The 14,822-nt window shown below is 39.0% G+C and overlaps 1 protein-coding gene across 10 annotated transcripts in view; it reads right to left on the bottom strand.

Annotated features, from left to right (window-relative positions):
- Positions 1-14,822, bottom strand: part of kirrel3b (kirre like nephrin family adhesion molecule 3b) — a 163,113-nt gene that overhangs the window by 21,926 nt on the left and 126,365 nt on the right. For all 10 annotated transcript variants that reach the window (XM_027280488.1, XM_027280490.1, XM_010757104.3 and 7 more), the window contains one exon: positions 6,762-6,867. In XM_027280488.1, coding sequence (XP_027136289.1) covers positions 6,762-6,867 — 106 coding nt within the window. The remainder of the gene's footprint in view (positions 1-6,761; positions 6,868-14,822) is intronic.

A 14,822-nucleotide genomic window follows, 5' to 3' on the forward strand; every position in this document is an offset into this window, starting at 1 on the left:
TTTTATTCTTTCAGTCGCAGAACATCACATTCCCGTAAGTATTAGGAAAGGAAATTGTGTGTATGCTGCATGAAATATTAAAAGAATGTGAAATCCATTATGTTAATGACTGCTGTTGTTCATAGCAGTGTAACTTTGAACGTGAATATCATTCTGAATGTTTCCGCTGCTGTATATATGACTACAGTGATAAAGATGATGATGATGATGATGATATTAACTACATTGGGAACAGTTGTGGTAATCAAGATGAAGACAATGATGATAATAATCAAGATGATGACAACAGTTTTAATGATAATAAGGATTATGATGTTGATGACAACGATGATGACAACAATGTAGATGATGGTGATCATCATCAGGCTATGAATTACAGCAGTGATATGTTTCAAGGTTAATTTCTGCTATTGGAAACAGCACTTAACAAAACAAACTCTCGTCAAGGTCCTGGAGCTTTTAGTCATATAATATGATCTACATCAGCTGATGGAGTTATCCCACTTGTCAAGGAAATGTAGATGTTCAAATTTCCATTTGTTTTTGAGGACTTTTCTTTCCGTTTTCATGTTGGCTTAAAAGTTGTTTCAAAGATTGTTCTTGCTCTTCGAAACAGCAGCTGACAGAACAACCTTTCATAAAGGTCCAATGAGTTGCTGTTCTGGAGCTTGCCATCACATCACAGCTCAGAAAAAATGGAAATTTGAACATGTGGATTCTGTAACATCTGGGCAAACTCCATCTGCTGATGAAGATCATGTGAAAAGATCCCAGACTCCAGAACTTCTTCAAAAGGGACCTTTAGGAGAACTCAGTCTGCTATACACTGGGGATAACTGTGATAACCATGACCATTATTTGATAATAACATTGATGCATATATGCATATAGCATATCAGTATTCCACTGTTTCCACACACACTTTACCCGGTCATACTGTAGGAGTTGTAACGGGGGAGGCGCAGATGTTTAGCCAGCCGGCTGCTCCCAAGTGGAGGTTGCGGCTGCCAGGTTTAGGAGCCACTGACAGTGTTAGAAGGAGCAGAGACAGAATGCCGTCGTCCTTAGGGAGTATGAAGGCTCTGTTGGTGTGCTGGGCCTTGTCCAAGGCTCATGTCTAAACATAGCTGGCCCAGGGTAACACAAACACCTGCATTCCCTTTGGGAGGTTAGATGGGTCAGTGCAAGCTTACTCAATAGCTGACTCACTTTACACTGCTGTATCCTATTCAGGGATTTGATTCAGACAAAGGGTGTGAATCCTCTACACTAGACTGTGAGTGTATGTGTGTGTCTATGCGCACAAGTACTTGTGTGTAGAAGGTGTGTGTTTTTGTGTGTGCATGGGTCTGTAAGCTAACACTGTTATACAGATAAACAGGTCTACCGTTAATGGAAGCAGAGGATGAAGGAGACGTGGAAGAGGGGGAGAGTTTTGTATTTGGTGAATGTGATTAAGGCAATAAAACAGTAACAATTAAATTAGGCAGGTATCTGTGCCATCAGCATCGAGACCCACAGTAAATCAGGCCCCACAGTTATTATCAGCATGGTTAAGCACAGCACAGCGCAGTTCCATTCGCACTTACATGCATATGGTAAGTGATGACTGTTGAATCCTCAGTGGAATATAAAATAAATATGCAGGTTTTAGTAATAACACGCTGTGATTTTGACACACACATAAATTAGAGACCTATTTTATGTTCTGTGAAGGAACTGAAGTGTATGTATGGATATGCATATATATGTATATATTATCTCTCTGAAAACAAAGAGATGTCCTGCAGACTATGCCATAAAACCTGAACAAAGTTAAGAAAACCTAAGAAAGTTACAAATAACCTTAAATAACCGTAAAGTCAGGAATGACCAACTTTTCAGGGTAGTCAGACGACTATTTTTCTGACTTCTTGGATATCTTGAATTTTTCATAACTTTTCAGCATATATCAGAGTTTTGAGGTTATTAAAGAATTTTTATATAGTCTTAACTTTTCAAAGTAAGTTCCAACTTGTCAGGATCGCACTGATTTATATGTTTGCAGGAAAGGTGCACACTAATCTATATGTTTTCAATTATTCTGTCAATTACTGAACCAATTACATTTCAGGTGTTGCACCCTAGGCACTTGCGTTCTTTTAAGTAAAGTAACATCATACACCGTATACTATTACACAAGTAGACTTTCCAAAAATGTATCAATTAGCTACCTCCAAGGTGTGCAAAAAAGGAAGGTATGGTGATTGTAGTGTCAGTCAAAAGCAAACAAACAATCCGGCAGTAGCAAAAACAACACTGACACTGTAAGTGTGCAGAGGATTGGGCTGTTATTTGCTGCAGTGCCATGCAAAGGAGGGGGGTTTGTTGTCGCTCTATGCATGGCTGTATGTGCAGATGAGGGACCTGATTTGCTTTGTTTGTTATTCTTTCTCTTCTCTCTGGTGGGTTCTTGTTTGGATCTGAGAAAACCCTCTGTGTCTTCATCAGAGGGTGGTTGAGTGATTGTGATGTATGCCAGTTAGCCCTCCTACCATTATAAACAGTAATGAAGATGTTCCGACCCACTCATCTTTCCCTCTCAGAGTGAGTGTGTTGATTCCCTAAGTGCTAACTGCAACACATGTCCATTACTCTTACTTCATTCACACTTACAGCACCACTTTTATCTTCTCTTCCAACCCCCGCCTCCACACCTCCAGTCCTCTCAGATCCCCTGACTTCTTCCCTCTTTACTCTCCCCTTGAGCTCTGTGCTGGCAAAGGTTCAGGTATCTGTAGAAATATATCTTATTTCCATTTTCACATTTAAAGTCAGATTTATTGAACCAGCGTGGCAATCACATGGGGTTGCAGGCAGCAGAAAGCACCATGCCTTTGACTAGTGCCCCCCACTATCTTGGGTCTGTGTCTCAAGTGTCCACTGAATTGGAGGATGGCAAAATGGCGCAGTGAACATTGGGAATGGATGGCTCTCTTGAGGATAGAAAAGAGACCATCTGTCTAAGAACTACTCTGTCCTTGTGCCGTATCTGATCTGGGGTAGACAGAGTGTATTAGTACTGAAAAATGGCCCCACACTGCTTGACCAGCTTCCTGCTCGCCACTGTGATATTGCTCTCTTGAGGGGGAATTTGTGGGGGGTTCTCCCAAGTTGAAGTCTCTCAGGCAAGCAATACAAGGCCCAAAAATCCCCCTGTCTACCATGTCCTGAACTGAATGATGCACAGGAGTCCTGAAGCGCTTGTATAAATTGCAGATAAATCTAAATGGGAGACTATGAAACGAGAGAATTGGTGCAGAGTATAACCTTGAAGTATCAAAAGTTATTAGTCTGTGTGGATATTATTTAATCCTACAGTGGATTGTGTCAATGACAGAGAGCCAGACAGCCGAAAGAAGGCGAGAGAGAAGAGAAAAAAGGGAAGAAATAAATTACATAAAGGGAAAGTTCAACCTCCAACCTTTTTTCATTTTGTAGTTTGTCAAACTAAAAGAAAAAGTCATCTCAACAGCCATTGCATCTTAGCTCTTGATACCCTGGGGAGAAGTCTGATTCTAGCATTGATCCAGTCTCATAACAATAGAGGTGAAATCCCTTTGCAGGTACAATAGGCGTCCTGTCTATGCTGTGCACCTACACAATCAAATACAAACCTTGTTTTCTACAATATCACTGCCCTCCCTCCTCCTTTTCTTTTTCAAAAGGGCAGAATCCATCAAACAGGCAACATCTCTGTTTTGCCACCTGTGAGTGTGTTGTACATCCATTTCATTTCCCAGTACCATTACAAGATTCAGAGCTGGCTGATTCCCTTTGCTATCGATTTCATTCCATTTATTTTTCACAGGGTTTTTAAAACCTCCCACACAGAAAACCATCCCTTGACAAATCACTTCGGTATTACACTTCTAGATGGCCATATCAAGATTTCATGAGAATAATTACTGTCCATTTTGCTGTTTCACCATAATTACAGATGTGGTAAGAAAAAAATTCTAAGACGTGCATCTGATAATCAGCATATTAGTAAAGTTTAATAAACAGAGGATGTGGGTGAGAAGAGTGCAGCTTTACATAATGGAGAAGAAAAGCATAGTACATCAAAGTTAGAAAAACTGTCGTGCAATGATATATCGGCAAGCATTTCACAAGGAATTCTGTTTGGTCTACCAATTTATTTGTTTATTTTGTTGCCTTTTTCTTACTTTGGTCTAACTTGACTTGTTATGTGACACGTTATATTTCATCTAAAACAATATTTTCAGTGTGGTTGTGAAGTTGAATTATGGTGAAAACAGGAAATGTGACCACTTTGCATACTTGAATGTATTATATAATAACTTATTTAACTTAACTTAATATTTTTTTTACTTTGTTCACATGCATACAAGGATTGTATACATATTGGATGATACTAGAGTGCACAATTCATGCAGTGAAAATTACATTTAGTAATGTACTGTTTGTGCAGCAAAGTGAAAAGTAAATGTGTGCAGGTTGGAGTGGTCTTGGAATCTTTACCTAACCTTAACCATACTGTAGGTATTAAACATAGACATTGTAGAAAAACGTTATTTTAAACATGTTGGCATTCAAAATCTGTTAGTGAATAGCATTCTTTTTGTGATAGTGCTTCCTGTATATACCAAGGTCTGGAGGTATGACTGGCATGTAAACAGGTGCACAGGTGTTTAATTTGAACAGAAAGCAGAACAGAAATTAAAATCCACCTCATGTTCTATATCTTGATATAAAGTGAATTATTTTTTCTCAACAACCTTCACATTATAACCAAGCTCTTAGAAATGTGTGTTAAAAGTGAATAAAAACTGGAAAAATTATGAAGAGTCATCTTTAAATAGTCCTTTTGCTGCCACTAAAGAACTTTTACAAATGGTTGTTGTAAAACTGCTTTTTGACTTGCCCCAAATCGTTCTGACTGGGGAAAAAATATTTAATCATCTGAAGGGAGGAAGTGGGCAGATTCGGGTAATGTCATTCAGTTCATCTGCAGCTCGCTTTTAGCATGAATGCATGGTTTCGAATGCTGTTTCTGCTTGGCTGTCAGGCTCACACGCAGCAGTAACAACACCAAAAAGCTGAGGTATGAAAAATAGTCCCAATAGTGACTTTACCACTCCTAGATTTGAGAACCACAGATTTATTGACTAAATAAGCAAACCCCAACTATCCTAACTGTGAAATCTGCTGATATTTGGAAACATTTAATTGAAATATATACATTCTTTGTGTGTCTTGTGAAGATAAATAAGTGTTATGAGATCAATAATTAAGCTAATCCATTTGTCTAGATGGCCTATGAGGTGACTTAAAAGATAGGATATTTGGGGAGTTAGTACCATCATTTTTGGAGAAACCAAAAACACCTGACATTGGGAAATCTGCTGTACAAATAAAGTGTTTCAATTCAATCTACTGCCATTGGGCTGCTGGTTTATTTTATCTGTACACAAACACAAAGTACCAAACATTACAGCAATCAAATTAAACTTTAAAAACAGAATAAAAAGGTTTGAGAATTCTCAGCTGCCCTGCAGATGCACATTTTGTCCACAGCAATTATCGTAACATTGCTATCAAAATAAAATTTCTAATTAAACGAAATCTTTGTAGTAGTCATACAATGCAGGAAATTAAATCAAATTTAGTGTTCCTGGAAACTGCGCACGCACACAGACACACACACACAGTGACCTCAGCCCCAGATGGTCTGGGATTATCTTGTCAACTACTAAAATTGCCCTTGGAACATTAGAAAAGACAATAATGGTTCTAATCACACTTAGGTCTCTCTGTCCCCTTCCACATCTCACCCCACTTCACAGAGGGAATTATGTTTGATAAACTGCACCCAGGTTATTTCAAAGAGCACTTACATTTTACGGTGCATTTTATTTGGGTGAGCTGTAATTGAAACTTTTCATCAGACTTAAGTATCTTTTCTCTCATGTTTTCTTCTTAAAGTATATTTTAATCTTTCTCAGAGTGAGTCTCGGCGTCTTGGTCATGTGGCCCTTGATCTACTTACATAGTTTTGTTGAATGACTACATCTTATGAGAGTGAATGAAGCATTTGTTCTCCTTTAAAATGGTATTTCTGGAGCTGTTAAATAAAAGTAAATACAATTAAACAAAAATAATAATTGCATGAGCTTGGACTCAAACTTACAGTATGCACTGTATCCAACCAGTACTGCTCAACACACACATCAAAAACACTAGCAGACCCCTGGGGGGAAAACCTGCCTTCCATATACTGTGAAGTACAACTTAATCTCAGAAAAGCTGTAACCTTGACAGCTTCATCAGATGTCATGCACATTATGTTTCCAGCTTCCCTCCAACACACTGATGGACATTTAATGTTCAAGGGAGATGATATGACTGCAAAGCAAACAGCTATGCAACAAAACACTGTATTGCTTTGCTGCAACCCAGTGGAACATGACAAGGTTTCCCAAATGATTTTTCTGAAGTGTATTTTCGTTACATTTTTTCAGCATGACAGTGTTTCATTGTTTTTCTGTTCTTCATTTCAAAAGTGTGGGCAGATCTAATGGTGTAATGGCATCATAACAAAGTATCTGACAATTATTAATACTATCAACAATGAAGTGTTAAATTGATTTGTCAACATACCAGCAATATTAATTCAAGAATGCAATTTAAAATTAATTCTTCTTCTCAAATTACAGGATAGTTCACGTTTGCTGCATTCATAGGTTTTATGTTCTCACCTGTAGAGTGTGACAGGAGGGTTGGCCTTCGCAGAGCAGTGGAATTTCACAAGGTTGCCCTCAAGAACAGGCTGAGGCTCCACTGAGAGATTGACAAGTGGAAGATCTAAAAAAGCCATAGAGACACAAAGACAACCAATTATAGGGCTGGCAGCCTCATCAAACATCCTGTTGTGAACTGTAAGCCTGAGACAAACACAATGTTGTTGACATCTTCTGTGGGTGAGTTCAGCTTCGAAGGAAAATATGGCAATGACAATTTGCAGACAAAACAGGCACCCTATAAATAGTTTAGAAAACATGCAACCTCCAAAGAAAACACACCAACATGCAAAATAAATTCTCAGTTTTATTCAGGGGACCTACATATTTCAAATGTTTTTCTTTTTTTTTTCTTCTTGTGACCCAAAATTGATTTGCCAGTCTTTTATGTTGCTGTACCAAAACATACAGTACTGCAGGTAAATATGCTCCACTTAAAACCACTAGGTAAAAGACTTTTTATTTGGATTATCGTACAATACGCAGTTGTGACAACTCATCACAGTTTGTGGCAACATTTTCTCCCAAATAATAGGGAATTACTCTGAATAATTTGATGCCCTATTTGTTATCTGTCCACCACTCACATAGAGTCTGGGCTCATGGTGCTGAATAATACTGTAGTGTATTTCACAGGTGTGAGAGAGAACGTGCTATTTTTTCTCTTACATATTCATTACCAGTGTTATAGGGCATATTAACAAATCAAAGGAAACTTGACTTCATAATGAGTTTCAGTAAATAGCAATTTGAAAACAGTGAATAATCCATAGTGTAATTCACTGCAATTAAAACAACCTTGGTGATACAGCACAATTAATGCAGTTCTTAAAATAACAAGCATGCAGATTATGCAGATTTAATAAACAACTTCATTTATCCTAATTGACAAAGGTGGGATTTCTTTTTGAAGCTACATGTTTATTTCCATATCAATCCATTCCCGTGTGAAACAGCTATTTACCTTACAAACTCAGACAATGAATTTCTAGTAGGTGAAGCTAATTTCTTCTAAAGAAAAAAGAAGCTTGGTATACTCTGTTGAGAGCTTCAAATACAGCAAATGAAATATTGATTAAAATGACCCCTGTAGTGGACCAATAGTTGTTTAACTGTATGTATAATGTTATTGGACAATTAGGCGTATAGAAAATTCCCAATTAGTACCAATTATTTACTCTAATTAAGGGTTAGCTTTCAATGTATCCAAATGCTGTCCCGACACCATGTGCTTCAGGGGAACACGTTGTTTTTTTTCTCATTCTAACTTTTAAAAATTGTGCATGACTGGTTAAGATGAGTGTCTTGTGTCATATTAAACACATACCTGGAAAATAGTTCACGATATAATCTGTAAGGCTGAGTGTCAATTGCTATCTTTCCTTTACAGTGAGAATTCGTAGTGAAAACAAACACTTTACATAACACTTGTCCAGTCAAGGCAGCTTTATGCAACAATCATAGCAGGGTGACTGTTTTCTGAGACGCCACTTCTACAGACTAGTGGTACCAGTGGCATACTACAAGGCAGCAGGGCCAGTAGATTAGTCACAGGGGAGAAGAGCTGGTTCTGGGTTTGATGCTGGTGCAACCATCTGTTTCAAAGGTGTACTGATGCTATCTGCTCTGTGTTCAATAATACTAATGCACTAACTAGGGACTGTGTTTGGATGTGGATGAAGAGCAGTGGTGGGCATAGAGCTCCACACAGAATTAAAGAAGCACACAAACATTGCTGTAATGAAGCCAAGCAACACTGTGTATAGTTATGTGATTCTCTAGGTGTGTGTGTGTGTGTGTGTGTGGGCATGGGGTGTAGGAAAACTGCTTTTTACCCTGTGGCTGTGCAGATGCTCTGGGCTGGCTCAGCTGCCACAAAGCCCCAGAGAGGGGGGTGGTCCAGGTGCCATATTCCTCCCTACTCACACACACACACACCATGTTCCCCATCAGCAGACTTATTTCCCTCCTAGACAGTTGTCCCCCCACACCCCACCAACAACTCCACCACCTTCAAATCCACGAGCTCCACCTGTGCCAGCTCTCCCCAGGCCAGTAAAGAAAACAACAACATTAAGGACCCTGGAAGACTGAAGGCCCTAGTGAACCAGCAAGTCTCTCCAGGTACCGAGCAGACTGCAGTGTGTCTGGTTATTTGCATGTGTAGGCACATGTTTAAGGGGGGTATGTGTGCATATGAAAGAATATGTGGGTATGTGTCATAATAAAAGAGGAAACCTATTCATGCCTTGGGCAGCACTCTTAACTGCCCAGTAGGTGTTTTTAGCATTGCGAGCGGTTAATAGCGTGGACAAAAATGTGGGCAGCGTGGACCTCGGGGGCAAAATGACAGATGTGGCAATGGTGGAGGCGGTAATAAAATCCAGCAAGAAGCTGTCGAGTGAAGAGAGAGGCAGACATAAGAGGAGAGCAGGGAAGATTTGGAGGTCTGTGTCTTTGCCAAAAGTGTATGTGTTTGTATTTATAATTAAACTGATTCACAAGCATTTTTTTTATTGAAGGCGTTCTGATAATATACTTTTCAATCATGCCAACCTTTTCCTCTGGTCTTGCTGCCAAGAGACTTCTAAAGGACATAAATGCTCATTATAGTCAATCTGGTTCCTAATTCATATTTTCAAATGACTGAAACTGACCTTCCCTTAAAAATAGCTGAATATTATGATAACTCTACCTCTATTTCTCATCAGATGAGAATTTGTTGTATAGTTCCATCTCCATGAAGAAACACTAGTAAAAACAGCCATGGGAGCAACATCTATCAAACACCTTCATGCAAAGGCCTAGGCTGTGAACCAGGGACTGTCACTTTAACCTTTGGCTATTCCGATATGAATGACATGTGGTCCATTTGCCGGTTTGATGTATAAATGTAAAAGTTGCTGAGCGAATGCATTCGAGACATCATGCGATGGCACATCAATATGCTAGATTGTTAATTCCTCAGATTTGTCTAGAGAGTAGTAGCGAAGGAGAAAGTGGAGGGAAGGCTGGATAGAAAAGGATTAGAATTGATTGGAGCTCCAGTGAAAACAACAGGATAATGGGGGGGGGGGGTAGTGTCATAGTTGGCCGACAGTTTTTGATCGGTTAGTTCAAAGTGGAGAACAGATGGTGTTTTTGAAACAATCTTCCAACTTCTCTCTGTTTCCTGGAGATAGTGCCAACATAAATTGTTTTTCCCGTTTCTTAAAGCTCAATTTCCAATCTCTCTGGGTCACTGTAGACAGCTGTTCTCCAGTAGGACCAGCCTCAAACTCCAGGAGTGTCGTCTGCTTCTAAAGGATGGGGAAGCTGTTACTGGGCCGTCCGTTTGTGGCTTACAGCCTTAGCAATATGGGCACACTGTCATATGGCTGGCGGAGTGGAATACTTGTGGGAAGAACAGACTGACTGAGAACCTGAGGTCCAGCATATTGATTATGAGATATTCAACAGTGGAACAACAAAGAATTTTCTTTGCTTAATGAAGACAGATGTTCTGCTATCCATACAGCTGCTTAAATAAAGAGTGCTACATTTCTTGCAGCACATCTGTAAATGTCTAAATATGTACATAAGTATCACAGTTTTCATCATATAATAGCTGTCAAAGCTTAGTGTTTAAGTGTCATATTTAGAAGACATGTCTGCACACAGCCAAAGATCACACGTGATGATTCATTATTGCAGCATCACTCAAGCTACATCTAATGTACAGAAAATTCTGAGCCTTTTATTGTCCTCTTATCCTCACATTCTCTCCATCTCACTTTCAAATTTTGTCTTCTGTCATCTGCCTTCAGATGAATTTGCCATTATCTGCTTGATTAAGCAGGGAGAGCATGTAGCTGCTACCAAAAACAAATCCTCCCCAATTGCACATCTGCATGTTCTTTATTAATTAGTCTCAACAAATGGCATTCATTTTCCTCCCACATGGCTCAGCTTGTTTGCAATGCAAACACACGGAAAACCTTGGCTTTGCTCGTCCCTAGTGCATTCATTTCTGACTACGTGTTTGAAAGCATGTGTTTCTATGTGGGGCAATACTCTGCAGATATCCAGCTGGACTAGAAAATGTTTGAGGAATATTTTAAGTTGTTGTGATAAGTGGGATTCAGCAGGACATAAAACTGTGGCATCAGAATCATATTCCACTGCGGAGATTTTAATACCCGGGAGTAGGGGAGTTTACTGATTAAAGTCCAGAGGGCATGATGCAAGTTAAGTCATGCTGCTGGAGAAACAGCATCAGGGGGTTACCACCCTTCTGCTATCAAATAATTACAGTCCGCTAATGGACTGGTATGGACAACTGAAGTCAGCAGTCTATCCAAGGTTCTGAATCACCTCTGTTGGCTCTAAATCTGTCTCATTTTGGCAACATCACCAGTACATACTGTATTTAGATGCTAATTTGTCTAACCCTAGGTTAGATAACTGTGTATGAACTTATGTGGGAATGAAAATGCTGAGGTGGATGTAAATCATGAGCATTAAAGTGATGATAAAAGAAAATACTGTTGTGAAATGCATTGGATTTTAGGCTGGTTTAAGCTGTAGAGCAATGTGTCGGGTTGTGTTCAGATTACTCTCATTTGGATTGCCGTAAGGATGGAGCACAGAGAAAAAAGGGCCACTAAGCTTAGAGGTGAGCAGAATATGAAATGTTGCAAAGGGCAGACAGACTGAGAAGATTTTAATTACTTTTGTTGCCATTAATATTATCTCACTAATACGGTCAATTAGATAACTCTGTGCAGAAAAATAAATGAGACTTTTAATTCTTGGGACTTACACACAAAGAGACATGAAAATGGAACTACCAACATTTATTCCTTGACTCTACACACTTAGTGGACTTTATTCCACAGTTTTAAGGAATACATAACCATTCAATGAAATCTGTGTATGTGTATTTGCTGTCTTGCAGAGAGTTGGATGCAGCCATCAATGTCAATTTAATCTGTGCAGTCAATACAGAGGTAGCACACAGTGTGGGAAATCTTTGCAAGACCTTAACCTTAACCAAGACCTTATTAACCTTGTATCCAATAGCTGTCAACTCATAATTTTCAGTAAAATTAAATAAATACATAAATAGGAAATATAATGGTGCCTGAAATCGAAGTTTACCCAATGTCAAATGTTGATGTCCACCCAATTAAAACACATGTTGATTTACAGTACTGTAGGCTATGAAATAATTTCAAAACTTGATTTTTAGCAAGGAAAATTAAATGCAATTGGGTTGCACTTTGCACTCCATATCCTGCCCAAAAAGATGATGTTAAAGATGTACCCAAAGATCAAAGGTGCTTTTAGGCCAGCAAATTATAATATAACTCAGTCAGATCTTTGGAGGAATTAACTGATTGTAGTTTGCAGTTTAGCCTTGACTAATAGCAACCATTCACCAAAGACTGCCATCCATTTTTGAAGCACATTACAGTACCACTTGTAAAATACACAACATGGAAAGGAACATGGACTGCAATTTATAATCTAAAAAGAAACTTGTTTGTTAGCACCTGTAGCACCAATGATGAATTCACATCACCACTGGCATGCCTATCTCAAGTCAAGAATGCAGACGCACGGAAGGCAGCATATTGTTGTGCTCAATCTTGCATCATCTCAGAAAATACAATACACAGTGCACAGCAACAAAACATGTCATTACTATGCAACGATGCATCTCTCCAGTTGCTTGTTGTTGATGTTTGTTGTTTCCCTATACAGGATATGAGAACATATACATTCTGAGTGATGTGAATATGTATTCAATTAAGTCCAAGTTAACAAAAAAAAAAAAAGACTTTAGTGTGATAGAAACCACAGAGAAATCTTCCAATGTTTGATGAAATCCAACTTTACAAGGACCATTTCATGCTGAACATATTATAGCCTATATCAGTGCTGACCTGGCTACATATTTCTTCAAAAAGCATTTAACGTGAACTAGTATTGTTAAATCCTGACATATGACTGGTTCTTGGTGTAGAATAGAAGGGACACCCAAGCACAATGAGAAGAGATGGTCAAGTGTTACAATTATTTCACAAGCTGACCAAAGTGCCTAAAGGAACCATTGCTTTGATAGGTAAGGTTGATGGCTTTCATCCTACCAGAGGAAAGCAGAGGGAAGAGCAGAAGAAATAGAGGAGCGGTTTCTTTCTCCCGCTCCATGTAATACATGCTGTCTGGTCTGGCCTTTTTCTATTGCCTTGCAGTGGTGTCTTAACAATGTTCGGGTTCATCTCTGTTTATTATTAGCACTAAAGGTGGGGTAAGCGATTGTAAGTTATGCAATTCTTATTCAAGACACTTTTTCAGATTCAGCTAATATTTCCTCATTATCTGCTAAATTTCCGCTTTGTGTGTTCACTGAAAAAAAAAGAAAGAAAGAAAAAATACAAATGTGGTTGTACACGGCCCTGGCTCTGTAAATGCGAAACAAACAAAGTGGTCTGGATCGAGTCACACACCACTAACTTGTTATTCCACCCAGGAATTGTACTTGTACTTGTATAACTGCCCACAGACATTCAGCTTATATTTTGGTTTACCAATATAGGCTCTTTTTGTGATGTTAGCTACAGTAGCAGGAGAGTTATGAGTATTGCTGTCTAGAGCTGGTGTGCTCACTCTGGAAAACAATCTCCTGCTTGCATGTTAGGTGTGCTGCAGCAACTTTAGGGACAGTTTGCAAACCCACAACAAAGCTAACGCTAGTTTCATAACTTGCTGTGTCGTTGTTCCCACCTGTTTCCTCCAGAATTCCATTAATTCACCATTAATGAATGAGTAACAAATAAATTAACCCATCCCTTTTTTGAGCGGTGAGCACCTGTTACCACATATTCAGACCGTTTATATATTTTGTGAGAAAACAGCTATGGGAGAACAGGGTCATGTATTTTTTGACAACACAATTGAGCTTTTTTTTTATAATCTAAATTTGATTATTAACTGGAATAAAGAATGAATGGAATTCAGGTCTGAGGTACAAAGACTTTTTGGCTGTGGAGTTATCAGAACAATGGGATATTTGATTGGGAGAAATTTGAGTGAGCATCTGATGTGTGTTTGATACGTGCATGCACTCTCCTGTCTCCTCCTCCTTGGCATTGTGCTATGCAGATGTCGCGTTGAAACTTTGTTGTCCATTTGAGAACAGTTTCATGGTGATAGAGGTGGAATTTATTGAATTATCTAGACAGTATTATTTGGTTCAGCCTGGCCTTCCCACTCTTTAAGGACTCACCATTGTTGGCTCCATTTTTTGAAGGATCCAGGCCCTGAATTAAGACACAGCCTTGTGTGCTGCCTCCTCTGTATGACAACATCTTCACATCAAAAGTTACATAGGTGTCTGGTTCTTAAAGGACCTCAAGGACCAGGGCTGGAGGTCAGGTTTCATATGCTAGCATTCCCCTTGCCAATGTCTTATTTTTTCATTCAGCATCTGCTTTATTGTGACAGAAAGACTGGGTGCTACTCTAGGTTTGTTCTCGTTCCTATCACTTCAAATAGCAAAATAGACATTCATGTGAGAAACTCAAGAAACTCAGCTCTGCACGCAATTGTGTCTACAATTGATAAAATGCAACTGAAATCTGAATACTTCATCAGCTCTCAACGTGTACTCTGTTTACTTCATGTGCCTGCAGAACACTTCATAGTGTAGTGTTTTGCTCAAAGTACAGGTACATGTATATCAACACCAAAGAGAATATTTCTATTTCAAAAACATGCAATGTTTTAGACGCTGTTGTGGTGCCAAGAGTCTTGTAATCAAATTCAGCAGCAATGAAATTAAGTAAATTGATACCCAACACGAATGAATCAAAGTTCAATTACAGCATGTTGCATTTCAGGAGCAGCTTAATTTGGAAGTGGATCTTAGCACAAACTCCAGAGGCTGTGCTGAACTGTGCTGAACACTTTACCTGTCAAGGCTGAGGGAGAGTGAGAGGGAAGGAGGGAGAGAAACATGAGGGTAAGCCTTGCAAG

Source organism: Larimichthys crocea, chromosome VII (assembly GCF_000972845.2).
Source record: "Larimichthys crocea isolate SSNF chromosome VII, L_crocea_2.0, whole genome shotgun sequence".
In the NCBI taxonomy this organism is placed as follows: domain Eukaryota; kingdom Metazoa; phylum Chordata; class Actinopteri; family Sciaenidae; genus Larimichthys; species Larimichthys crocea.